Source organism: Fundulus heteroclitus, chromosome 12 (assembly GCF_011125445.2).
Source record: "Fundulus heteroclitus isolate FHET01 chromosome 12, MU-UCD_Fhet_4.1, whole genome shotgun sequence".
NCBI classification, from domain to species: Eukaryota; Metazoa; Chordata; class Actinopteri; order Cyprinodontiformes; family Fundulidae; genus Fundulus; species Fundulus heteroclitus.
In genome coordinates, this window is record NC_046372.1 from 22,547,564 (window position 1) to 22,573,254 (window position 25,691).

At 41.3% G+C, this 25,691-nt stretch overlaps 1 protein-coding gene across 3 annotated transcripts in view; it reads left to right on the forward strand.

Moving 5' to 3' along the window:
- The first annotated feature begins 2,179 nt into the window (after positions 1-2,179).
- The window catches only part of prdm6 (PR domain containing 6), a 100,628-nt gene continuing 77,116 nt past the window's right edge, over positions 2,180-25,691 (forward strand). Inside the window, exons 1-4 of one of the 3 annotated variants that reach the window (XM_036144287.1) lie at positions 2,180-2,848; positions 3,769-4,534; positions 17,648-17,796; positions 19,168-19,326. In XM_036144287.1, coding sequence (XP_036000180.1) covers positions 3,799-4,534; positions 17,648-17,796; positions 19,168-19,326 — 1,044 coding nt within the window. In that variant the 5' untranslated portion in view covers positions 2,180-2,848; positions 3,769-3,798. The remainder of the gene's footprint in view (positions 2,849-3,768; positions 4,535-17,647; positions 17,797-19,167; positions 19,327-25,691) is intronic. The other 2 variants (XM_036144286.1, XM_036144285.1) reach the window with 2 other exon arrangements.

A 25,691-nucleotide genomic window follows, 5' to 3' on the forward strand; every position in this document is an offset into this window, starting at 1 on the left:
CAAGATGTCCACAGCAAATGTGCAACTGGAGTAACATTTATATTTGTTTAAATAAAAAAAGGAATATAAGAACAAACTTAAATACAGTAGACGAGTTGCTTAGAATACAAGAAAATGTAAGTTTGTTGTGACAGTTGCTTATTAATCTCCCTTTAGATAACCTCAGTCATCTAAATCTAATGGAGAAGCCATCCGTTTAATGAAAAAGCATTACTGTACAATTTTGGGAAATAAACTCATCTCCCCCTGATTTAAATAAATGAACATCACCTTTCTCTCTCTCCCTGAACTGTGGAGCAACTTAGTAGCATGTTTCCTTACATCCACTGCAATAGCTAGAATCCTGTAAGAATTCCAGCTACCAGTAGTTCTAATTAAACATGCTACCAAGGAAGGGCTGGATTAACGAGAAAGGCACACTCCCTTAATAACCCCAAAGAGAGGTAAGAAATTGGTTTATTTCCAGAGATGGCATATGATTTACTAGGAACCAGCCAGTGATGTGAAACTAGCTACTTACCACCAGAGTTGCCTTCCATGCTGGTCGTAACTTTAGCTTCTGTCCGGTAAGAATCAAAAACACGGCATTCGTTAAAATGTATGCCATGTTGTGTGCGCAGGTGTTTCTGCCTGTTGGATCTATTTCCTCCCGCGGATGTATATGCCATTTTGCAACGATTGCAAAGCGCCTCGTTACCATCTTTCTCTTCCTTAAAATGGAACCAAACTTTCGACCGCTTCCCCCGATGGGGCGGCATTTTTTTTGTTTTGCTTTAAGCCTGGTCACATCGTGCGCAAGTTACGCACACGTGCTTACTGAACACCGTGTGCGTAACTTGCATATAAAACGTGACGTAACTTGCGTAAAAAAAACGTTGTGCTAACGTTGTGCTGCTAAGAGCAGCGGCACGACGGCATCGAAAAGAGAATCGTTTAGCGAGCTGCCAAACGGTGCCACGGAATTGGAAAACACGGAACTGGTTCTGAACAGGAACCGGTTTTCGATTCCCATCCCTAGTCATCTTCAAGGCTCTTTCCAAAGTCAGACTCCATCAGATCCTCCAGGCTGGTCAGAAAGTTTCCTCTCTAAGGAAACCCAGCAGGTTGCATCAAGTCTCTCCAAGCAGCATTCACTCCTCCTGAAAGAGCGTAGAGCCACAGTGGACAGTCGTCTGCATTGTTGATGGCTTTGCAGCAATCCCTCATACTGAGCATGCATGAAGCGACAGTCCATCCATCCGTCTTTCATCAATCCAATTTAATTCACTTTATTTATATTGCACCAGTTCACAACACATCATCTCGAGGCTCTTAACAAAGTCAGTTCAGTCATTCAGTTCTCAAATGGTAAACGGCTTATAACTGTAAAATGCTTTAATTAGTCCAATGACCCCTTAGCGCTTTACACCACATTCAGTCATTCACTCATTCACGCCCTGACGGTGGTGAGCTATGTTCGTAGCCACAGCTGCCCTGGGCCAGACTGACATAGGCGAGGCCGCCATACATCGGCGCCACAGAGGTGAAGTGTCTTGCCCAAGGAAACAACGACTGAGACGGTCGGAGTGGGGGATAGAACCGGCAACCCGCCATTTACAGGACAGACTTCCTCACTCCCAATCCTATTTATCGGATAATCTTTTTCTTTTTAATCAAGTACTCAGATTGATTAAAAAGTATTTTATCTTATGTTGTAAATTTGCTCTTAGCTGCTGGTGCAGCTGAATCTCCCCACTCTGAAACAATAAAGTTTATTTCTATTCTTGCTCCGTTTAACTTCTGCTGACTGCATATGGCCAGTAACTGGCTGTGATGAAAGGAATTCACTTTTATTTGATAATTACCCGAGGCGTTACAGTTTGTTTAACAAGCTTAGAATAGATTCATGTTTTGTTGCGACACATTTTTCTTGTTTTAGTAAATAGTATCTGGAAAATGGCGAATAGCGCCACCTAGTGGTGATGCAACCAAAAACCCGTTTTCTGTTGAGCTTCTGGGTTTAACAAAAACTTGAAGTGGTGGACAGAATAAAGGTTGATGGGAGTTCTAGAGTCGGTTCTGCAAAGGTTGATTTCCTGTCTAAAAATCAGAAGTTGTGAAATGCTGGAAATCTGGACTTATTGGAAGTGAATGTTTGGCAAAACGTTCACGTTTGGGTGAAAACGGCGATCTTTACAGAACAGGTAATGCAGTTTAAGAGCACAGTGTGTGTTTTTCTTGGCTTTTGGTCATAAACTGCATGCAGAGAGCTTTACGCGCAGCCCAGCCGGTTCCGACCCAATTATCTGTCTATCAGGAAGATTCTTTGACGCATGTGAAATGACGCAGAGGATGAGGAGAACAAAGTCCGAGCTGTGGGAGTTTTTAGGGGAAATGTGGATGGAGAAAAAGGAGAGTGAACTAAGTGTGAGATAAGAGAGTGGGAGAAAGATCTTGTGTGTTTTAAAGTGCGAGGGAGTGACCGGAGGGGCTGAGCAGAGAGAGAGAGGAGAGGAGAGAGGAGGAGCGGGTCGCGCAGTTTTGGCTCCGGAGACCCGCTGGACGCAGTCCCCCCTGGTCCTCTGCCGCCCGGAGGAGGAAGAAGCTCCCTCCGCTGACCGGAAACCAGCACCTGGACGGTTCTGACAGATCCGAACAACTTTCAAATCAAACCAACCCGGGATAAAAACAGGAAGCCCAAACGAGACTCTCCGCGTGTGCCGCCGCGCCGACAGCCGCCTCGGCCGGGGCGCGCTCTGAGCCGCGCACCGCTGATCCTAACTGGACCTAAACGGAGCTCCGGTTGGTTTGTTCGGATGAAACCGTCCCGCTCAGGCTGCTTTGCATCGTGAACTGCTTCAGAGAGCAGGTGAGCTTTTACTCTTTTGATTTAACGCTTTTTTGCGCATAAATGAGAACCGAGCTGCAGAGAAAACAGAGATTTACTGAATAAAGAGTTCAATTATTTAAACGTCATTTAATTCAGATATTACTGAAGAGGTGAAAAAATGGGTTTTAGATAAACTTTACAAAGTAATTTATTGCGTCAAAACGGTGAATCCTCAGATAGGTTTAAGGTTTCAGATAAAAAAAACGTTTTTTTTTTTACGGTTTGTGATTATTTCTCCTTTTTTTAAAAAATAATGTAAGGATTTATTTTAATTTGCTAACACGCATAGCAGAGATTGCATGGATTTCCTGACGCTGTTACCGATAGGAAATCAATCTCCAAAGCTAATGTCCTTTGAATTGGTCTATTTGCTTTAAATAAAAGCGCACAGCGCGCAGGAGTTAATGATCTAATTTTCAGTTAAACAAAAACTGTAACCAAAACCAACCAGAATCTCCGGAAACCTGCTAATAGAATAGATAGATTTATTTTTCTTTGCATAATCTCAGTTAAAAAAAAAAAAAAAAAAAAAGGAAATTGGGAAAATAATGTTTCCTTGGATGAATTTAGAAAAAAAACGTCACTTTGAAGATGAAGACAGAATCTCAGCTTCATGTGTGGGAAATAATTTCACTGGTTTATAACATTAAAACTTCAATTAGCTGCAATTAACAGCTAGAAGCAATAAATGATGTGCTACACACACTGCTGTGTAATTAGCAGAATCCATCAGGAGGGAAAATATGTAACTCTGTTCTTTTCTTGTGTGACTGAAGGTAAAATAATGTGTGAAACTGATTCTTTGTGTTTTTCCTTTAACCCTGAGCCTAAAGTGAAGGTCTGCTGAGGTGTTCTGACTCTTTACCGTCTCATCCTCTCCTCTCTGTGTGTGAATGGAGACGGACCCCCGTCCTCCCAGCAGTGCAGCCATGCTGAAGCCGGGGGACCCCAGCGGCTCGGCCTTCCTGAAGGTGGACCCGTCCTACCTGCAGCACTGGCAGCAGCTCTTCCCTCAGGCTCAGCTGAAGGCTCCTCTGGCTCCTCCACCTCCTCCGTCTGACCGCCTCTCCATCACCGTGGACGCCCTGCGCCCGTCCCGCCTGCACACGCACCTCTTGGCCTCTACGCACTGCATATCCTCCTCGTCTTCTTCCTCCACGTCCTCCTCTGCGGCTCCTTCTTCTTCTTCTTCAGCGGCGGCCGCAGCAGCGGCGGCGGTGGCGGCCGCACTCACTCCGTCCTCCTCCGTCTCCATCTCCACCTCTGCAGGCCTCTCTCAGCTGCCCGTCCCTCAGCAGATCGCCCTGTTCGGGCAGGCGCTGGCACCGGTGTGCTCCGGCCCCATGGGACCAGGAGGAGGAGGAGGAGGAGGAGGAGGAGGAGGACCGGGACCAGGAGGTGCAGCGGACCTGCTGGTGGTGGTCCCCCCGGAGAACCAGCAGGGTCACAACCCAGCGGCGGAGCTCCTCCACCAGGCCAAGGAGCAGAGCTGTGGGGGGGTCGGGGTGGTGTCCTCCAGCGTGAAGAGCAGCGGCGGCGGCGGGGGGAGCGGGGAGGAGAGCGGGAGGTTCAAGCTGACGTCCGAGGAGCTGGACTACTACCTGTACGGCCAGCAGAGGATGGAGATCATCCCGCTGAGCAACCACACCGGCGAGCTCAACAACCGTACGTCTAACCACACAAACACACCTCTGAGCTCTGACCCTCAGCATCACTGTGTGACGAATTAAAGCAGCAGACAAACTCAAAAAGACTGTTTTTCAAATGAGTTTCCTACAAATTAATTGTGCTAATTCATTTCTAGCGTTCGGCTTTAATTTCATCAAATTTTATTAATGTGGATTGGATTTAAATAAAAAGAAAATCTCTTAAACAAAACCATATTTATAGTTGCCATTTATAAACTTTATTATACTTATTTTCCGTCACGTCAGGGCATTTGTAAAAATAATTCTGAATTAATAAAACCTCGCCGTGATGCTAAAAGCTTAATTAGATTAAAAAATAATAATAATTGGATGCTGGAGAAAACAGTCTTTTTGTTTAATTGCATAAAATGAATTTGAAATAAAACAGCGCGTCGCTTCCCTGGCAGTCAGAGATGTTCTTTGCACTTTAACTGAAGGAGGAGGAAGGGGTGTGGAAGGTCAGAGGTCAAAGGTCAGCGGCTCAGCAGGCGCTGAAGCTGCTGATTTTTAAACGGCTTCTTTTTTCTGCTTCATTTTTGGTACATTTTTTCATTTTAAATAATAACTTGGATGAACAAATTAACAAAGTTTCAGGATAAATGAGATTTTGGATTTCAATGAGACGAATGAAGGTAAAATAAATAGAAAAATAAAATGCTCAGCATTTTAGAGCTCAGAGCATATTTTTCTCTTCAGTTCTCAGAATCAGTCAGAATCAGAAATACTTTAATAATCTCAGAGGGAAATTGCTGTTTCATTACAACCGCCATAACATAACAAACAAACAAACAAACATCACAAACATTTCAGGGGGAGACGTTCTAGTTTAATTTTTCTGAATTAATAAAACTTCTCAGAAATAAACCTGCAGTTCCTGGTTCCTTCAGGCCAGAAGGTAAAACGCTTCAACCTTTTCCTCACTCTCACACCCCCTGGGCATGCGCGCGCCCGTGCGCGTGGACTGACTTTGACGGAGTCCCTTCATGCGTATAACACCCACGCACGCACGCGCGCGGGGCTTTTAAACGCGCCGCGGAGGGTTTGGCTCGCGCGCTCTTCCGCAGCGGCGCACAGCAGCGGCCCGCGGCGGCGCACGCGCGTGGGAATCAATTTAAAGGCGCGTGTCAGAGTTCCCGTGGGTCAGTCCGTTTCTGAAATGATCTCCGTGGGGTTCTGGTGCGGGACTGAGTTTGGTTTAAGGAAACTTTTCTTTATTTTAATTCTTATTTTATGGTTTTCCAAGAAATATTTTGCGGAAGTTTCTCTTCAGGCGCGCAGCGCAGATTCACGAAGAAGAAGAAAAAGAAGTTCAAATATTTCCTAAATGTGAGGTCGGCTGCGCTGAGGGTAGAAAGTGTTGCGCACAGCGGCGCGTAACAGCGCAGCTTATGATCAGTAATCAAGATGGGAATGTTCTGCATAACCGCAAGCTTCTATTAGAATAAATACATTTTTATTTAACAATCCATTTAACATTTTTATTGGTATTTAAGGTGAATTTTAGGAGCCATAAAGCAATTAATGAACATTTCTAGGTTCATATTTCAGCTCTGATAAAAGCTGTGATCCGTTAAACATTTTTAACTTTAAACCAAATAACGCCGCAGGTTTCCTCTTTCCCTCTTTTTCTTTTTTCCACATTTCTTGTAAAATCTGTTTTTGTTTTTTAAATCTTAGATCAGATGAACCTTCAGCGCTGGAGGGACGTTCAGACGCCGCCGAAAATTAATCAATAAATTATTGCTGTTTAAAGAGAATAATAAATAAATAATAATAACGAATCTATATACTGAGAGACGTTTTATTTTCACTCCGGGGCTTATTAGCCTGAAGTATTTTTCATTCTAATATTTAACTGAATTATAAACCCATAATTATTAACAGGTAATCTCTGAAACTGCGCCACTGTTGGGAAATATTTCAAAACCTGAGCCACAAAGATCCGCTTTTACAACATTTTCTATCAGATTTCATCCGGTGGCTATAGGTACGTTTACTGAAATAATTTTAATGAATAAAAAAGTCGAGAAGTTTGCAGACATCTGACAAAAACAGCGCCATTTGGACCGGATGTGATTTATTCTGCAGGGAAGGAGCTTCAAGCTGTGCAGCTGGTTCTGATGTTCGCTTCTCTTTAACAAACGGAACATATCCAGAACCTCACCGCTCCGGTTCGCGTCTCCGCCGCGCCGCTGCCGCATCAGCGCTTCATCCTCCTCCATCCTCTTCCTCCTCCTCCTCCTCCTCGGTGTCTGCGGCCCTAAAAGCCCCGCCGCCCCTCGCTGCTCATCCCGCGGTGATAAAACGGACCATCAGCAGTAATCTGAGTCAATACGCTCCGGCAGGCCCGATGAGGGATAGAGGGACAAGCAGGAATTAATTGCTGTATATAGTTTTGTGTTTGTGGAGGAGAGAGGGGGAGGAAGAGGAGGAAGAGGAGGAGGAGGAGGAGGAGGATCGATCCACCGGCCTGCCGGCCCGCTATTTATCATCCCAACACGGCCGTATGCAGGTCTCTGGGGTGAGGGAGAGAGGGGCGTAGATAGAGTCACACACTGACATGTCACCGCCTGACCTCCGGTAATAATAATAATAATAATAATAATAATAATAATAATAATAATAATAATAATAATAATAATAATTAGGCAACTTTGTGATTGGCCTTTAAATTAAATAAAAATTCTGCTGCAATTATTCGTTTATCTTTACGGTTATTTTAATTAATTTAACTACCACAAGCCATGCAGGTTTGGATTGTTTCCTGATGAACATTCATTTGAATTTAAATGTTTTAACTTTGTTTCATGAAGAATAACTTTTAACTATAAAACTGCTGAAGTTTGCCGGATTATATCAAGTTATTATACTCTTCTGTAAATTTCTTAGATTCTTAGCAGCGACTAAATACATTTTTTTAGATGTTTTGTTGTTAACCTGCCCGCTTGTTTGCACATTTTTAACTTTATCTATTTTTCCTTTCTCTATAATTTTTTTTGATTTTCTCTTTATGATTTTTTATCATTTGAACATGTTTGATGATTTATTGATGAACCAGAAGGTGAATAAATGGCAGAAGAAGAACTAACTTTGTTTCTCAGTAACATCTCTTGAGAGGCTCAAAGCCGATCATCTTTTCGCCGTCATTCAGGTCATCTCTGACATTCAGGATAAGAGTTTTAATCATAAAAAGGATTTGCTTGGAAAAAAAAAATATTTTTACTCCATCAGAGCTGCGTTTAGAGGCCAGACTGATTTTTAATTAATCGCTTCTGAAATATTTACGACATAAAAACGATGCCAAATTAACTGCCGTCAAATGAAAAAAATCTCAAATTTATCTTTAAAAGCTAAAATATATCTTTCTGTTATAAAATAATATATTTTTTATTTTTAATAAAATGTATTTTTTTTTACAAACAGACACGGCCTAAAGACACAATGAGAACTGCAGTAAATGCAACCCAAAAACCATAAACTGTAACTTTAAACGTATTAATCTTCTCACCTTAGTTTTTATAGGTAATAATGATGGAAACGCAAAAAAAAAGTTAAATAAAATTACAGAGTAAATTGTGTTTGAAGCCAGACTTTATTATCATTCAGCGGCACATTTACAATTTACAGTTGAGCGAAATTTTGTTGCAAGGGTCCGAATAAAAACAGAAGAGAAAAGAGAAACATAATAAATTTAATATAGAATATCTGTCATTTGTCAGGAATTTAGTGACAAACAAAAAATGATAAATATTCTATGTATTCAATGTTTCCTTTGAGAGAGCAGAAAGAAAAGGAGTAAAAACAGAAAGAAGCGAGTTTGGACTTTTATGTTCAGGGTTGGTACTGGACCAGGGGGGGGGGGGGGGGGGGGGGGGGGTGTTCCAATTACGGACAAATCCCACTTCTCTGCCTCCTTGCGAGCTTCCTCTGGAGCCTCCGACTGATTGTTGAAGCTCAGATGCAGGAGGAGCAGCGTGGCTTTCGTCCTGGCTGTGGACCAGAGGACCAGGTCTTCCCCGTTTGCTGAGGAGAATGCCTCTCTGGTCTTCACGTGTTTGGTAGATCTGGAGAAGGGTACGGCCGTGTTTTGTGGGGGTGCTGTGGGTGTACGGGTAACTGGGCAGCTTCTGAGAGCCGTGCCGGAGCCGTCCTTCATGGACCTCAAGGCGTAGTCGTGGAGAGGAGAGTGTCTGGTTCAGTAGCATCAGGACCGCAGCGTTGCTTTTCATGCATAATGTGGTTTAGTTGGCTTCTTTAGGCCATGACTGCTGAGTGTGAAGCGGCTAGGATGAGAGTCAGCTCCTCTACGTCTGAGGCCCTGGTCCTCCACCGGAGAAGGCTGGATTGGGTTGGTGGGGTAGGTTAGGTATCTTGATCTGGATCTATGGTAGGATGGAAGGGAATCAGACGGACGCCGGTGCTAATCCGGTCCGTTGAGGTGAGGAAAGAGCTGAGCCTAAAATCTAAATTCATGGTTTAACATCCCGTCTGACAGAAGGAGACCCAGATACGAGCGGCTGAGGGGGGTTGCAACCTGATCTTGGATAAGTGGAAGACGATGGATGCTCTGTAAATTCAAGATTAATTAAATGTTTCAAACAATTTCAGTGTTTCTCTCACTAAAACGAATCTTCCTCATAACGTCTGGATTGACTAAACCTGAGCTGGAGCTTCAGGTCCAGTCAGAAGGGTTTTAAGTGGAGGGTGGAGGAGAAGGTGAACGATGAGGAGCAGAACGGACCTGAAACGCTTCCAGCCTTCACTCCGAAGCGTTTTGGAGGAACCGAGCTGCTTCTGTCCAGGTTCAGGGTCGTCTTGCTGCAGAGAGGTGGAACCTGAAGCTGAGCGTGGTTTCTGTTGGCCAAGCAGACGTCCCGTTTGGGATTAAGGTTCAGCGCTTTCTGCCATCTGGAGAAAAAAGATCCAACAAGACAAAGATCTGTTATTAGATCCCTGACGTCTCAGCTGCGTGCAAATCCCTTTGCTTTGGACGCCATATGTCTGTTTATTTTGGTTTTCCCATCTCTCACACATTCAGAGTTTTGAACCTGAAGAAGCAAAATTAATATTTATAATAATAAGAAAAACCTGTCAGCTGTGAGGATGGCCTCCAATGTTTGTGGCTGCCAGCTAGGGGCGAAAAATCCCATTTAATTTTTTAAGGGGTCAGAATAAACAGCAAAAGTTCAGGGAGCGACATTATTTAACCCTCAGCATGTTAAATAGTGTTATTAAAAGTAATATGAGTAGTTATAGCATTATTCTTTATTAGTCCATGTTTCTACCTGCTCAACCAGTGATGTCATCAGTGGTATCAGGTGGAAGGTAGCAGTGGTCCACCTTTATGATTACATTTAGCCTTTATTTCCATGCTGCTCTAATTTTATATTTAGTCCATCAAAGTAGTTTCAGCAGAAATTGAAGCTCAAAGTAAATTCTAAAACTATAAAGGAAAAACCTTCAAGAATAATGCAACAAAAATATGAACTAAATATGGAAATGTATAAACCTACAGCGATTTGAAGTTATAGATTGAAGTTAGAACAGTAGGTCTATAAATAAAATGTTTTAACCAAACGTTCATCAGTTCATCTGCTGCATGTTATCTGTGAAAAACTAAAGTACAGTTTCTATTAACCGCATTAAAACATTTCAATTCTATTCAATTAATTCCTATAGCACCAATTCACATCATCTCAAGGCTCTTTCCAAAGTCAGACTCCATCAGATCCTCCAGGTTGGTGAGAAAGTTTCCTCTCTAAGGAAACCCAGCAGGTTGCATCAAGTCTCTCCAAGCAGCATTCACTCCTCCTGAAAGAGCGTAGAGCCACAGTGGACAGTCGTCTGCATTGTTGATGGCTTTGCAGCAATCCCTCATACTGAGCATGTATGAAGCGACAGTGGAGAGGAAAACTCCCCTTTAACAGGGAGGAGAACCTCCAGCAGAACCAGAACCAGGCTCAGTGTGAACGCTCATCTGCCTCCACCCACTGGGGCTTAGAGAAGACAGAGCAGAGACACAGAAAGCACAGAAGCTCACATTGACCCAGGAGTACTTTCTATGTTAGATGGTAATAGAGGATGATCTGCCTCCCCTGATGATTTCACAGCTAACAGAACGCCAGACCAGGTGTACCTTCTATGAAGAGAAAAATGACAGAGAACAAAAAGTTAAAAGCTGAAATAACAACAAACAATGCGAATTGGAGAGCAGTAGGAGAACTCAGCAGAGAGAGAGAAATAGACCCTAATGTCCTCCAGCAGCCTAAGCCTATAGCAGCATAACTATAGAGATAGCTCAGAGTAACATGAGCCACTCTAACCTCCAGCAGAATCTGAAACATGTTGTTGATTATCAAGGCGCTTGGATGCCTCTAAAGGGCACTAGAGGGCGCAGGTGAGGGAAGAAATGGGGTCATCAGGCAGTTGCAGAAGCTTCCAACAGTCAATCAGAACTTGGTGGAGTTTTATAGTTTTCAGATGCAGGAAATAAAATTAATCTCTGATTGCAGGAAATAATTGTAAACACAGCAAACATAAATGACAAAATAAAAAGTAATTATGACGTCTGTTCTCTTATAAAATGTATATGAATTTTTATTTTTCAGCATTCCCATTCCATGTTGGGTTTATTTGAGGCTTCCTAATTTTATATCTTAATGCCGAGGAGCGCAGGACAGGTGGGAGTGTTTGTAAACCTTTGGCTGCCATGTGACGTCATGCCGGTCTCTAATTGGTTACTTAAACATTCTCCGGGGGGCGCAGAAAGTTGCGCCTGTGGCCAATCAGTGCTTGCCGTGTCATTCTTCATCCAATCAGATGAATTCGTCAAACATGTCAATCAAAGTCAGACCCCAGGCTGCTTAGATGGGCGAATGTCCGTCAAACAGGATGCAAAGGAAAGAGTCAGACAACAACGACAAGACAGGAGAGAACGGTGCAGAGAAAGAAAAGTGGTCATTTTATAACATATAATATTCAATAACTTTAAAAACAATAATTTCTAGAGGTTTTCACAGGAGAAAACACCGCGTATAGAGGGTCCTGGACCGGACCGACCAGACTTATAGAACCAGGATCAGGAAAATGACCGTTGTAAGTTAGTCATTTAAAGAAAGTGGAGCTGCATGTTAATGTCTGGTTATCTGGGCATGGGGGCGTCTGAGGCGGACAGTCAGGCAGCGGGAATGTGGGTTAGGGTCTGACGGATCCGTGTTCCAGAAGGACGTCGGGACGTCGAGAGGGAAAGCGTCCTGCTGTCTGCGTCTCGCTGCAGGAGACGGGTCTTAGTGGAGGTTGTGTCATGTTATGAGCTTCTTTTAGTGTATTTTGTGTTGCATTTCTGTGATGGCAGCATTAATGCAGAAATGTGCAACAGGGATTTTACAGCAACAACTGTTTCAGGGACATCCAAGCCTTTTTACACCAAGGCAGTGATTTATTTTGCTCCATGTGACACAGCTGAGGAAGAAGAGGGTTTCAGCTGCTGGACTTGTCTCAAAACGCAAGAATCAACACAATGTAAACTGTAACTGGTGGAGTTTTAAGGTGCCGTTTTTAATTTACTGACTCCAAACAGGCTAGTCCAGTTCACGGCGTTCGTCTCAGAATCATCAGGTTCTGCAGGTAGTTTTTCTTTCACAGTTTACTGACCTCTGCAGTGATTTTAGGTCTGGTTAAAGAGATGACGGCGTTCTGTGTTACTTCAGGTGAGGGCTGTGGTGTAAAGCTCTGAGTCAGGTTCAGGCTGAAGATTAGCTCATTTAGCATCGCCTGAACCGACACTGAACCGTGTGAGATGACCGGGAAGCTGAGCCAAGAGCGTAATTGGTTCAAGTTCAGCAAAGAAGTCAGAGTTATCCCTTCTGGACTTCCTGATTAAGTTTGCCGGGCTTTAGCTTCTGAATCTGAAACACCTCTTGTGTTTGTGTGTAACCGTGTAAAAGACGGTTTAACGGGTGCAGGAGGTGGTTTCATTCTGGGTTTCTTTCTTTTTTCTTTTATCCACGTGACTTAAAATGTTAAACTACGTGTGCCGGATGTTTAGCACAAATAGGGAGACTTGGGGCATCAGGTTAAATCGTGCGTCGTGTCATAGATGCTCATAGGGTTTGGTCGAAGGTGGGGGTATAACATCATCATTTCCAAAAAGTTGCTTTAATTATCTGCCTGAAAATACAAGTAAAAACACGTTACTCTGTATGGCTTTATATGTAACTTTAGAGAAAACTACAACACCATATTTGCTAAACATTTTCTCATTAAAAAACTCTTTTGGATCGATCAGAACCTTGGTGCCATGGACTAAAGTCCAGCCCTTCAGACGTCTGAGGAGAACCCGACTTTTCTCAGGTCTGATCTTAAAAAAAAAAAACCTGTGAGAAGACAAACTCAGACCAAACAGACAGAGCTGTGCTTCTTCAGTGACAACGGCATTTATTTCTGTTTCATTTCAATTAAAAGGTCAAACTTTGCTTGAATTAAAATGTTTATTAGTTCAGAACTTGAGCTTAAAGTAATGTGTATGATCCAAACATTTAAATCTCTGAGGCAGTTTCAAGCTGTAATCACATTTAATTTTTGGGCCTTTTTAACCTCCTGGTTCGGTTCTAGTTTATGTCTAATTTCTGGCTGGGTTGGACGTCCTTTCTTTGCGTCTTTCTCTTTCTTATCTGATTTTGGTCACGCTGCGTTTGTTTTTCTTCTGTCGTCTATCCTCATTCTTCCTGGAGAATTTAAGCCATATTGGGACGTTTCTCTTGGACAGAAGAGCCCACTTTGCCTGTGTTCCTATCCAAACATCCTAACTTTCCTAATTTCATCCTAACTCAGCTCCCAGCCACTTGCTGCCACTGATATGCAAGCTCTGCAGTGGTGGCAACACAACTCTGCAGCACTCTCCTCATGACCTGGAGCTACTTGGATGTCCTGAGCTCTTCTATTCATCAGTTTAACCTTTTACCGAGTGGTTTTTGACGATTCACAAATCTGTTCTTTCAGCTACAACATTTTTAGCAGTTTTCTGCATGAGAGGTCATTTTGTGACCTTGCAAGCACAAGAAAGTAAATACCACCTGATAAAGCTTTTCGTAATAAACTGAAAACTGAAAGCAAAACTATTTAAAAACTTTTGTGTCCCTGCCTGCAAAAGCTTTTGCTATAAGTGTAGAAACAGTTTTTTGTGTAAGTTTCCTTGCAGGCATAAAACATCCTCCCCTAAATATCTCCGCTTTTGGTAAATCCCAGATTTCTGTCCTCAAGTAAAAGAAAAGCTGTTGCTCTTTTCTGTTTGGGTCGTACTTTTCTGTTCTGTTGCTCTTTGATTAAAATAAGTAAAGGGTACGGGTAGAATTTTTCCCATTTACTCAGCCATGAACCAGTGCTGCAATTTGTGGTTAATAAATGACTTTAATATGATTTAATTAACTTCAATCCATCATGGTGTAAAAACAGCTGCTGGTCTATCAAATGGAAAATGTTTTAATTTTGGGAAAGTCAGAAAAAAAACAACATTCACATCCTGTTTCTCTCGGTCTCTGTGGGAGTTTTCTGTCCAGATAATCATCTCTCATTATGTTGCTCCAGTCAATTAGCATCCATTACTGTCAGACTGCATCTGTGAGTAAATGTTGACACTTGCTAACTCCAGGCACTGTGCTGCCCACTACATTAGCCTGGAAAAACACCACAGAGGACTTTTTCCCCCCTCATTTGGACTTTATTATGGAAACAGGATCCTTTTTTCATCAGTTTCAGTTTTTCACACAGTCAGGAACAAAATAATTCCTGTGCAGTGAAAAACGAAGAAAAAAAAGTTTTTAAAGTAGGCTGGAGAGAGCTGCAACCTTGTCTGTAAGATTAAAATGCAGCAAGGAAGGTAAGCTAAGCTAACATTTAACTAAATATCAAACAATGCTAATCACCTCCCACCCCCAAAAAAGCTACCACAAATTAATTAAAAAATAAAACAAAGATGTAAACAATTAAATAAGTCAACAGTAGACCAATACAATTTTAAAAGGCCAACAAATAAATGAATAAATATTCTAATCAATGAATAAAAGAAACTAAATAAAGAATACATGTAAACGAAAAATCAAAAGGTGAATTGATGATTGAATGACTACGTAAATAAATAAATAACTACATAAATGGGTATAGAAGTAAAACAACTTAGTGATTAAACAAAAAGTAAAGTGAAGTAACTGAGCAAATACTAACAATAAAACATTCCAACTAATTTACACAGCTAAGCAAAATTTTATAAAGACAAAAAAAGCCAAAGCAAAACCTAAATTCTAAAAAATATAATATATATATATATATTTATTTATTTATTTATTTTACATATTATTTTTTTTTGATTTTTTTTTTAGAATTTATATGAAGATTCACTGTATATAACTGATGCACCTTTCCTACTTTTGCACCTTCCCTTTTGAGCCGATGTGGCAAGTGAATTTCTCCAATGTGAGATCAATAAAGCCTATCTTATCTTATCTTATCTTATCTTATCTTATCTTATCTTATCTTAACACAGCTAGAATAGCACAGCTAGCCTAGCTGCTTAGAGCTGGCCTAGCAGTAGTTAGGCCTTAGAACCTCTGCTTCAGCCTGTAACCACTCCAACGGTACTTGCTAAGAAACATAGTAGTATGCATAGATGCTTCACTTCTCGATATTCAAACTGCTTTTCATACATGGTGGTAATTATTCTTCATTATTGTTATTTTTTCACTCTCTCACACACATCTAATCCTGAGTTTTCTGTATACACCAACAACAATAATTCCTACATATTTTTTGCGTGATGTTTATATCCAAGTTCATAGACACTGTTTTTTGAAAAGCCTGGAAAAGTGTTTAAAATTTCCAGGTGATTCATGTCTTACACTTTTTTTGCAACTGAGGCAGGAGCTTAATACCCTTGAAAGAGAACTGTTTAGCACAGCTTGCATCATGTGCTGACACTGTAACTCCAGGGTACTTTGTTTGGCAATGTGATTCAGCCTCAGTTTGTCAAATGCAGAGAAAACAAAGTGTTAAAGTATAGTTTATGGGCTAGGTTTCTGCAATATTATCAGCATGTAAAAACTCATCTTCAGAATCTCAGCCCAAAAAAGGTGATCTGCACCGCGTAATCTACTTTCAGCAGTAATTGCTGTTTAGTGCAACCGTAAACCGCTTAAAATACGGGCAACTTTGCTCCCTCTGCCTTTACTCCCATCGGCTCCTATGTCAGCCTAGAGTAGAAGAGACCCAGCCAATATGGCGGCGACAAAGGATGTGCTCCAGCATGTAATGACGTGTCTAGTATATTTTTTCTATAGGTAGGAGTGTGTGAACGCGGAGAGGCGGAGGGATATTTCAGCCAGTACTGTATCTGTAGTGGGTCTCTAACTTGTTTACGATCACTTAATTTAGAGCCCAAATAAGCGACTTCACTTTCAGAAACAAAATTTACAAGCGACTTTAGAAAAAAAGAGACAATGAGGGGCAGAGCTGAGTGTTAGGATGATGGGAGTTAAGCGGGGGGTGGTCAGGACAAGGGAAAGTAGCGGCTAGTTTATATGGAGCGTGAGCAGAGTGACTGGTAGTTACTAGGAGTGTAAAAAATACATCGATCCACATTTATATGTTGATTAAATGATTAATAATCAACAATTACATTGATGCAGAAAAAAATATCTATCCATGTTGTCACTTTGAAGACGCACCATTATTTTGAAATTCACAAGGTGTGAGACTAAAATGAACAGGTGATCTATTATTATTATTTTAAAATGAGAAGAATGTTGTTTTTGATTTAAATGCCTGCTTTAAAATAAAAAGGTGAAATCATATTTGATTAATCACCAGTCATAAAAGCGGGAGGTAGGACAGAGAACAAAGTCACTGGGCTGGACATCAGGCTAATAAAAGAAAGTATTAGCTTATGCTGTCGGGGATGTTTACCACTCCATTGATGCAGATTCAATATCTTTACTGACCTTTTTGTGTCATGCTCAAAAATTAGTTTTGGACTGTTAGCTTAGCATGTAGCACTGTTCTGCCTGGGAAAGTTCCTCTGAACAACGCTTTTGGGTTTATCTGGTCTAAAAAGAGGGCCACATGTTTTCTTCTGGCTGTTTCTATTCACATGTTAGCAGACTTTGAAACTTCCAGCAGCAGCTCATGTGGGTCAGGTGTGCAGCTGTTGGCCCAGACGTGGGACAACAAGTTTATACAGTTTATCTGCGTAAAAAAGTAGATTTTGGGTAGCACTTTAAAGACTATTTTCATCTCTTCCGAATATTCACATCTTAAAATAACACATAATTAGCGATGTGTGGCTAGCAGTGCCGCCCGACAGCTAGGAAAAGTTGCGATATTGATTAATGATCAATGATGTATGCTAATGATATTGATTATTGATCTAAAGTTGAGTGATCTTATTGATTTTAAAAAGATAAGAATTAAGTAAACATAAAGAAACCTTAATCAGGCAAATAAAACATAACTAAAGATTGAAAGACGAATAAAGATAACAATTTTTTTTAAAGAAATTAAATATTTCAGTGTCAGAGTATGAAAAACTGTAAAATGTTCCCACAACGAACTCTGGAACATTTGAGGTTCCTGCCAGGCCTCCGCCATAATTATTTCTCTTGCCACTATTGTGGTGTGGCTCCGTCTAAGGGTGAGCAGTGGCGCCCCCTTCTGGATGGTGGCTACACTACAATACTGAACGAAGGTGGACATTATCAGAACAAATTTTAATCCAATAAAACTTTATTCAACAATCGTAAATCCATTATTTGTTTGCATAAGTTGAACATTGTTCCATTATTTTTTTAACAATAAACAAGTTTCACAACTCTAAGTTAAATCTAGTGGGGATCAGGTCTGTTGTAAACACTGTATTATTATAACAACTTGTTTGCGTTGTTTCTAGTGACTTTTTGGCATTGCTACATGTTTTGCTAATTGAAAAAATTGTGTAATCCCCCAAATCATGCAAACAATGTAAATCAAAACTTGTTTGGAAATATAACTAATGGAGCGCACACAACTAAAGATACTCTTTCTAAAAACCTTTTGTTGGCTGCAGGCTGTGACATGTGTGCCGATAACAGGAACGGTGAGTGTCCGATGCACGGCCCTCTTCATTCCCTGCGCCGCTTGGTCGGGACCAGCAGCGCGGCAGCGCCGGTTCCCCTGCCCGACGTCCCCGACTGGCTGAGGGATCTGCCCAGAGAGGTAACGCCTCCACGACGCTCTCTCCTGTTAAATGTGAACTTTTAATGTTTTTATCAAACCTTGAACCTTGAGCAGCAAATTCCAACAGAATATAGAGTCCACGAACGATTAAAGAGTTAAGACTCTCTGGCTGCAAAATGAACATGTTGGATAACCTCTAATCTGTTGTTTAACTTTTATTTTTGCTCTAATTTTGAAGTTCTTTAACAGACATGAATGAAAAACCTACAATTGTAAAAAATAAAACTTTGGTAAACACGAAAAAAAAAGACTTTGAGCAGACAAAATAAAAGAATGCAACAATTTTTAATAAATGAATAAATCTATTTCATTGTCAGATTTGAGTAAAATGTCGCTAAAAATACAGAGACCATAGCTCTAGATCAGGGGTGTCAAACATAACGGTTCAGGCCCGCCGAACAATTTAGTCCGGCCCAGTGGCTAAATGGATTATCATTATTCAAAAAAAGAAAAAAACATTTTCTTTGTTTGTTTTTTTTCCCAGTGTCCTGTCTGGCAATGTGGCAATAAGAATTGTTGTCTTAATGCCAAAAAGAGCTCATCAGATTTGACTTTCACAAGTGGAGCAGTACTGCTTTTGCCATAGTGCTCCGCTTGATTTATGAATGTGAATAGTTTTATTATGATTCATGCGGGGAATATCTCAAATGATATGGACACTACAATGGGAAAGTAGGAGAGGAAAGGAAGAACAAGAAGAAAAAAGGAAAAGGTGAAAGAGGAGATAAAAGGAAGAGAATGACAAAACAATTATTGAAAAAAAAGAGTACCTTATTTAATTGAAAATCTGCAGTTCCTATATTGTCCACGGGGGTCGCTGTGTTTTAATCAGCAGATGGTAGCACTGAGCTTTAGATGTGAAAAATTAATTTTTAAATCATTTCTTAATTTTTATCTGTTTGATGTATTTTGTCATGCAGGACAGTGTTTTTAAGTTCCAAAAAATATGAATAAATGTTTTTCAACATTGTACAATCACTGTGATCAGTTCTTATGCATAATGCACAAGTAAATGTTTAACTGAGTAAAAGTATTGTTGAAATTGCACATTCTTTTCTTAAAAACGCTGAGGTTATTCATAATATATTGTGTAAAAGTGAAATTCATTTAATATAAAAATCAACAAAATGTCCACTTTTATTAGTTCTATTTAATCTTGCAAAGAGTTAACTCATGTGGCCCTCTTGAGATCAGATTAAGCTGTATGCGGCCCCTAAACCAAAATGAGTTTGACACCCCTGCTCTAGAATGTGAAGCCTAGTTTGGTTATAAATCAGAAACTCGTATTCATCCTCCTGATCGACGATCCGGGCTGCAGAATCCTAATTTTCTGTACCTCTGTGAGTACAGGTGTGTCTCTGCACCAGTACGGTTCCTGGTCTGGGTTACGGGATCTGTGCCGCTCAGAGGATCCCGCAGGGAACCTGGATCGGCCCGTTTCAGGGCGTCCCCCTCATGGTGGAGAAGCTGCAGTCTGGGGTCGTCAGGAACACCAGACATCTGTGGGAGGTAAGTCCCCCCAAACGGCCCGCCCATCAGTCGCCTAATCAGATCTGAAGACAAATCCACGTTTCTAAACGCTCATCCATCTGTGGCACGCTATGCTTTTTGATCCCCACTGTTTTACCTGCTTCTTAGAGCTGATGAATAAACAGATTTTTTTTAAAAAAATTCAAGCTTCTGAAGGATGCATGTTTGTGTTTTAGTCGTTTGGTTTCATGGTCAGCGTCACGTCGCCTGGCAGTGCATTGATCAGAGCAGATTGTATTTACATACAGTGGCGGGGGAAAGTCAATGTGGCGGTTATAAACAGCTGCATTAGCATGAGAGCGCAGGGAGGGGACCGAGGGATGCTGGGAGATGGACAGAGAGATAGATGAGTCCCCAGCGGCCCGGGCCGGTAAAGGTCAGTCAGACGCCGGCTGACTGGACATCAGTCTCTCTGCCGCTGAACGCAGGAGGAGGATGGTCAGAGGTCAGTGGCACTGAGGGGACAGTCTGGCAGGAGCAGAACCCAACATGGAGGAGGAAAAAACGTTAACAATGACGGGATTAATCCAATGAGGAGCTGGAGCTCTGATTAAGATTAAAACTCTGATTTATTTTTTATTGTTTTAATCCGTGACGAAGTTTAATGACGGATTTATCAGTTCAGTTGATTCTAAAGGCTTTAAGACGATGGCCGTCTGTGTGAGAAGTGATGAGAGTCGTCCCTCATTTCTCTCTGTTTTCATTCAGAACCGGCAGGCAGCCAGAACCGGACCTTCAGGCCTTCAAAGGTTCTAGGGTTCAGCCTAAGAATTAGCTTCTTCAAATAAATCGGGCTCTTTGTTACTAGCAGCTGATCGCAAACAGAATCTGTTTCCATGTCTTTAGTCGAACCTATGAAAAGACGAGAAGTAGACTTTAGGTCCAGCATGGTGATTCCCAGAGAGTTGTTAGCTGAAAACTGAAGCCAATCAGCTGAGGGGGAGGGGGGGGGGGGCATCCCTCAGGTCCGGTGTCAGGCCTGATTTTAAAAATCTTGCTCATATGCTGCTCATTTTTCATTTCTAAGCTTCTTCTTTTTATTCCTCTTATCCATCAGAGTTCCTACGCTGTCTGCAAAAGTAGGAAATCTGATTTAAAGGGGACGTATCATGTTTTTAATGTCCTCCTTTTTATATTTAAATCATTTAGTTGTGGTCTATAGAGTGGAGCAACGCGTTGGTCTGAATTCCTCAATAATTTACCCCCACGTTTCCCCTTTTTACCCCCGTTCTGAGGTGGATAACAGCTTGATTTGGTGCCGTCTCTTTAAATCTAAAGGAGGCACTTCACACCCCGCCCCCCTACAGCGTTAGGGGGGGGGGGGGGGGGGGGGTTAATTGTTATGGAAACAAAGTATTTTCCAGGTCAGGGTAAGTCTGGCGACATATTTGTATTTCCGGACTTTATTGTCGTTCCTATTCTTTCCATCTGATCATTTTCCTTCTGTTGTAGGTCTGTTTGTTCATCCGTCTCTTTACACAGAATCCATATTATTATATCCATCTGAGCTCTGAGGACAAACGCACGTGAAATTTAACGTTTGTAAATGTTTATACTTCAGAAAATAAGCAAAAAATGGATTTAAACATTTGAAATATTTAAATTTGACATGAAAAATGTGTGCTGACCCTTTTCCTTGTTTTTGAAATGCAGATTGACTTTAGACAATCTAACGAAAAAAAAAAGAAAATGACATCAGTATCCCCTATTACATGATAAAACCTGAGAGGAGTCAGAACTTTTTTGGCACGGCATATTTTGACCCAGAGAGTTTGTTTCTGACCCTCTTTGGGCCCTCAGACCCGCCTGTGGAGAAACACTGATCCGATAATCTGCTGTCGGCTGCCAGGCTGCAGCTGGTCATTAGGTCTATTGATGAAGAAACTGTGCACACAGATCTCATTAAAACTCACCGGTTGTTAAACTCTCTTATTGACGCCCCCCAAAACAGGAAGTGATGTCTGTCCTATAGCCAATCAGGGAGCTTGTGTCATGTTGTCCATGGCACTCAGGTAGGGCCGGCTTTAATTGAGATCCTTGCCGTTTTGTTTGGATTCAGGAGTAAAAGATTTTCTGGTGCTGCAGTATTTTACGAGGAGATAAATTGATCCAGGAAGAGTTACGGAGGAATAATTCTTCCCTCTGAGTCTGATACTCATACAAACTCTCCTTTTTCCTCCAGTAATTAAGTTTTACTGTGATATATACTTTAAATAATGAGGGTTTTTTTTAAAGAAGAGATTCTACATGTTGGAGGGAAAAGTTTGTTTTAGGTTTATGGCAAATGCTAAATAAGAAATTTAGATAAGTTAGAGGTCCATAATAAGGATTAAACAAAATATTTCACAGTTGGAAAGAAATTTATTCAGAAATGTCATTTTGAGAAAGCAGCAGATATACATTTTAAAATAGTGATTGAGTCTAATTGATAAACATGTAGATGAACAGTAACTGTGAGATAAAAAGGGTCCTATTTTACTTTTATAGTAACTCATTTAAATTTCATTTATATAGTGCTAATTCACAACATGTCATCTCAAGGCTCTTTCCAAAGTCAGACTCCATCAAATCCTCCAGGTTGGTGAGAAAGTTTCCTCTCTAAGGAAACCCAGCAGGTTGCATCAAGTCTCTCCAAGCAGCATTCACTCCTCCTGAAAGAGCGTAGAGCCACAGTGGACAGTCGTCTGCATTGTTGATGGCTTTGCAGCAATCCCTCATACTGAGCATGCATGAAGCGACAGTGGAGAGGAAAACTCCCCTTTAACAGGGAGGAGAACCTCCAGCAGAACCAGAACCAGGCTCAGTGTGAACGCTCATCTGCCTCCACCCACTGGGGCTTAGAGAAGACAGAGCAGAGACATAGGAAACAAAGAAGCTCACATTGACCCAGGAGTACTTTCTATGTTATATACATTATGTGATTTATTACGTAAAAAAATCTAATAAAGGAACAACTGTCCAAAGGAAGAAAGAAAGAGACTGACCCAAAATAAGGTGAAGTCAGCTAAAAGAACCAATGTGGTGACAAAACAGTAAAATGATTGAAAATAAGGTTATTTAAAGATAAAAAAATAAATAAAACTGGAGGTAAAGGGGAAAAAAGAGAAAAGAACAGAACAAAACAAAACAAAACAAAAGACATAATGCAAAAGGAAGAAAGAAAGGAAGTGACCTTAAAATGAGGTGAAATAAAAGACAGAAAATGACGTGGCTGCTCAGAGACTCTCCAGAGAGATCTGGGTCTGCGCTGCAGGACAGGAGAATATTAAGGCGAGGCTCCTAAAAGTCCCACATCCATGACTGATCCCACAGATTTCTGGGTTCTAACAAACATGGCTGCATTTTTTAATATATATATTTGAAAATGAATCAGAGTGAGTTACGATTAAAATCATGTTTTCTCCTAGCTCGTGTTCCTGTTGCTGATCCGTGACGTCGTTCTCTGAGTTCCCATCAGATAAGAGTCTAAAAAACGTCTAAAAATTCTCACAGACGGGAACATTTCTCAGAATCACCTAAAAATAAATGAGCTCTTCATCCTCAGCGTGCGAATCTGCTAGTTTTCTCCGTGAATTCATCACATCCTCATATTTTGTGTTTGGTTAGATTTTTACCAGTTTTCTAGTTTGCTGAAACCATATTAAAAATCTTATCTAATATTTTATTGCCCGTTTTAACAAGAAATGACCAAATATTCAGTGATGTTGTTTTTATGGTACTTTACTTTTTGTGTTTTAGGAATAGATTATAAGAAACGTTGGGGGGATGAAGAAGTGATCGATTCTGCTTTCTATGATTATTATATTACCATAATATACCATAAAATATTTATTTATAAAGTGCTTAAAAACAGCCAACATCTGAAACAAAGTGCTGTACATTGCTACAAGCTAAAACACATCCATTAAATAAATAAATAAAAGGATAATGCATAAAAATGCTTAAAAGAAACTATAAAACCAATTCAAATGAAAACTAAATCTCACTAGTGCTAAAAGCCAAAATATTAAAATAAATATTGAAATAAATATTGAGAGAAATGGTTCAAACACTCCAGGATGTTGCAGTAAAAGTAAGAATCTCCACATGTCCGGCTGAAAGGACTCAGATGGTCAGCGTTTTGTTCCCGGCCGGAGGGGACGAGCCGCGCGGTGGGATCCTCGGCCGCTCCTGATTGGAAGGAATGTGCAGTAAAAACAGGCGAAACGCTTGGATGCTCGCGGCTCTGACCTCTTCCCGCTGGGTTTTACACGAGTTTTTCTTCTGGAGACATCAGAGGCCGAACTGTCGGAGCAGAGTTAGTGAAAACAAGGAGCAAACATCTAAACTTCAGAACAGCTTCAGGCAAAATATTTAGCCAGTGTGGGATACTGATGGGACGCCCGGGGATTGAGAACCTTTTCCAAAACGCCGGTCTGCATGTTGGCTTTCCTTTAGCATCATAAAGCATTTTCTTTGTCTGCGTGTGTTTGTCGGTGCGTCCATCATCGCGCTGCTGCAGATTTCCCGGCCGCTCCGGGTCCGCAGCGGTTTGCGGCCTCGGCTCTGCTATGTTTTCTGGCTGATGTCATTATTTAATGTTTGTTCGCTGGGTTTTATTAAAGGCTGCGCTCGCCCTCCACATCATCACTCTGTTTACATAATCATAAATGGTTTATGTCGAACCTCAGAGGATTTTTCTCTGGGCTCGGGTTTTATCTGTGGACTTTTATAGAAACTCATGATGACGATATGAGGAATGTTGATCTGTTAAAAGTCTCTGTTTATTATTCTTTGATAGGAACCTGCTTTCCTCATGGCTGCTCCACACGTCACATGTTTTATGGTGAAAAGGGCAACTTTCTACAATCTATGAACCCCTATTTCCTTCTCCTTCTTCATGTAATGAGCTCAGTGAATTGATAACATAAAGATGTTTTATGATGTATTAGAAAAGGATCAATTTGACCAGAACCTTTGAGATGTTACGCTTCAGAAAAATTCCCATATTCAGAAACTGCATGCAGATCATTTTTAATTCATTTCAATCCAATTATAATTATTTATATAGCACCAATTCATGATACGTGTCATTTCAAGGCTCTTTCCAAAGTCAGACTCCATCAGATCCTCCAGATTGGTGAGAAAGTTTCCTCTCTAAGGAAACCCAGCAGGTTGCATCAAGTCTCTCCAAGCAGCATTCACTCCTCCTGAAAGAGCGTAGAGCCACAGTGGACAGTCGTCTGCATTGTTGATGGCTTTGCAGCAATCCCTCATACTGAGCATGCATGAAGCGACAGTGGAGAGGAAAACTCCCCTTTAACAGGGAGGAGAACCTCCAGCAGAACCAGAACCAGGCTCAGTGTGAACGCTCATCTGCCTCCACCCACTGGGGCTTAGAGAAGACAGAGCAGAGACACAGAAAGCACAGAAGCTCACATTGACCCAGGAGTACTTTCTATGTTAGATGGTAATAGAGGATGATCTGCCTCCCCTGATGATGTCACAGCTAACAGAACACCAGACCAGGTGTACCTTCTATGAGGAGAAAAAGTGACAGAGAACAAAAAGTTAGAAGCTGAACAACAAGCAATGCAGATTGGAGAGCAGTGGGAGAACTCAGCAGAGTGAGAGAAATAGACCCTGATGTCCTCCAGCAGCCTAAGCCTATAGCAGCATAACTATAGAGGTAGCTCAGGGTAACATGAGACACTATAACTAGAAGCTTTGTCAAAAAGGAAAGTTTTAAGCCTAATCTTAAAAGTAGACGGGTGTGTCTGCCTCACGGACCAAGTAGTGAGACAGTAAACAGTTGTTAACGTCACAATGTAAATCTGGGCAGAACCAGTGTAGCATTTGTTGGTCTGTTATGTGGAATTATTCATTCACTCTGTGCAAGATAATAACATACCGTGTTTGGCCAACTGGGTTGGTTCTTACTGCCTTTTATCCTCAAACCCAGTTTAAAAAATGCTGCCCCACATATTAAAGCACATGCAGGGTGTTGGGTTTGCTACGGCAGGGGAGAAGGGATTTTTGTCCCTGACATTGTTATATATACAGTAATATATTGTTATATGATCAGTAATTTCACAGTCTTGTTTTTTTTTAACATCGTATATCTCTAGTCGGTTGTGAAGTTTCTCCCAGTTTGTGGTTATAGCAAAATCCAGTGGAGCATCTTGCCGTGGACCGGGCTCTATTTGTGAAAAGCAGATCTGGACGTCAGTAGCTGCTCTGTAGGAAATGACGTTCCTGAGGACTCATCCTTACAGCTCAGGAAGAGCTGGATCAGAACCAGCACAGCTGGGCCGCTCCGTTGTCTGCTTTCCAGCTCATACTCATACTGTCATCTTCTACTTGCA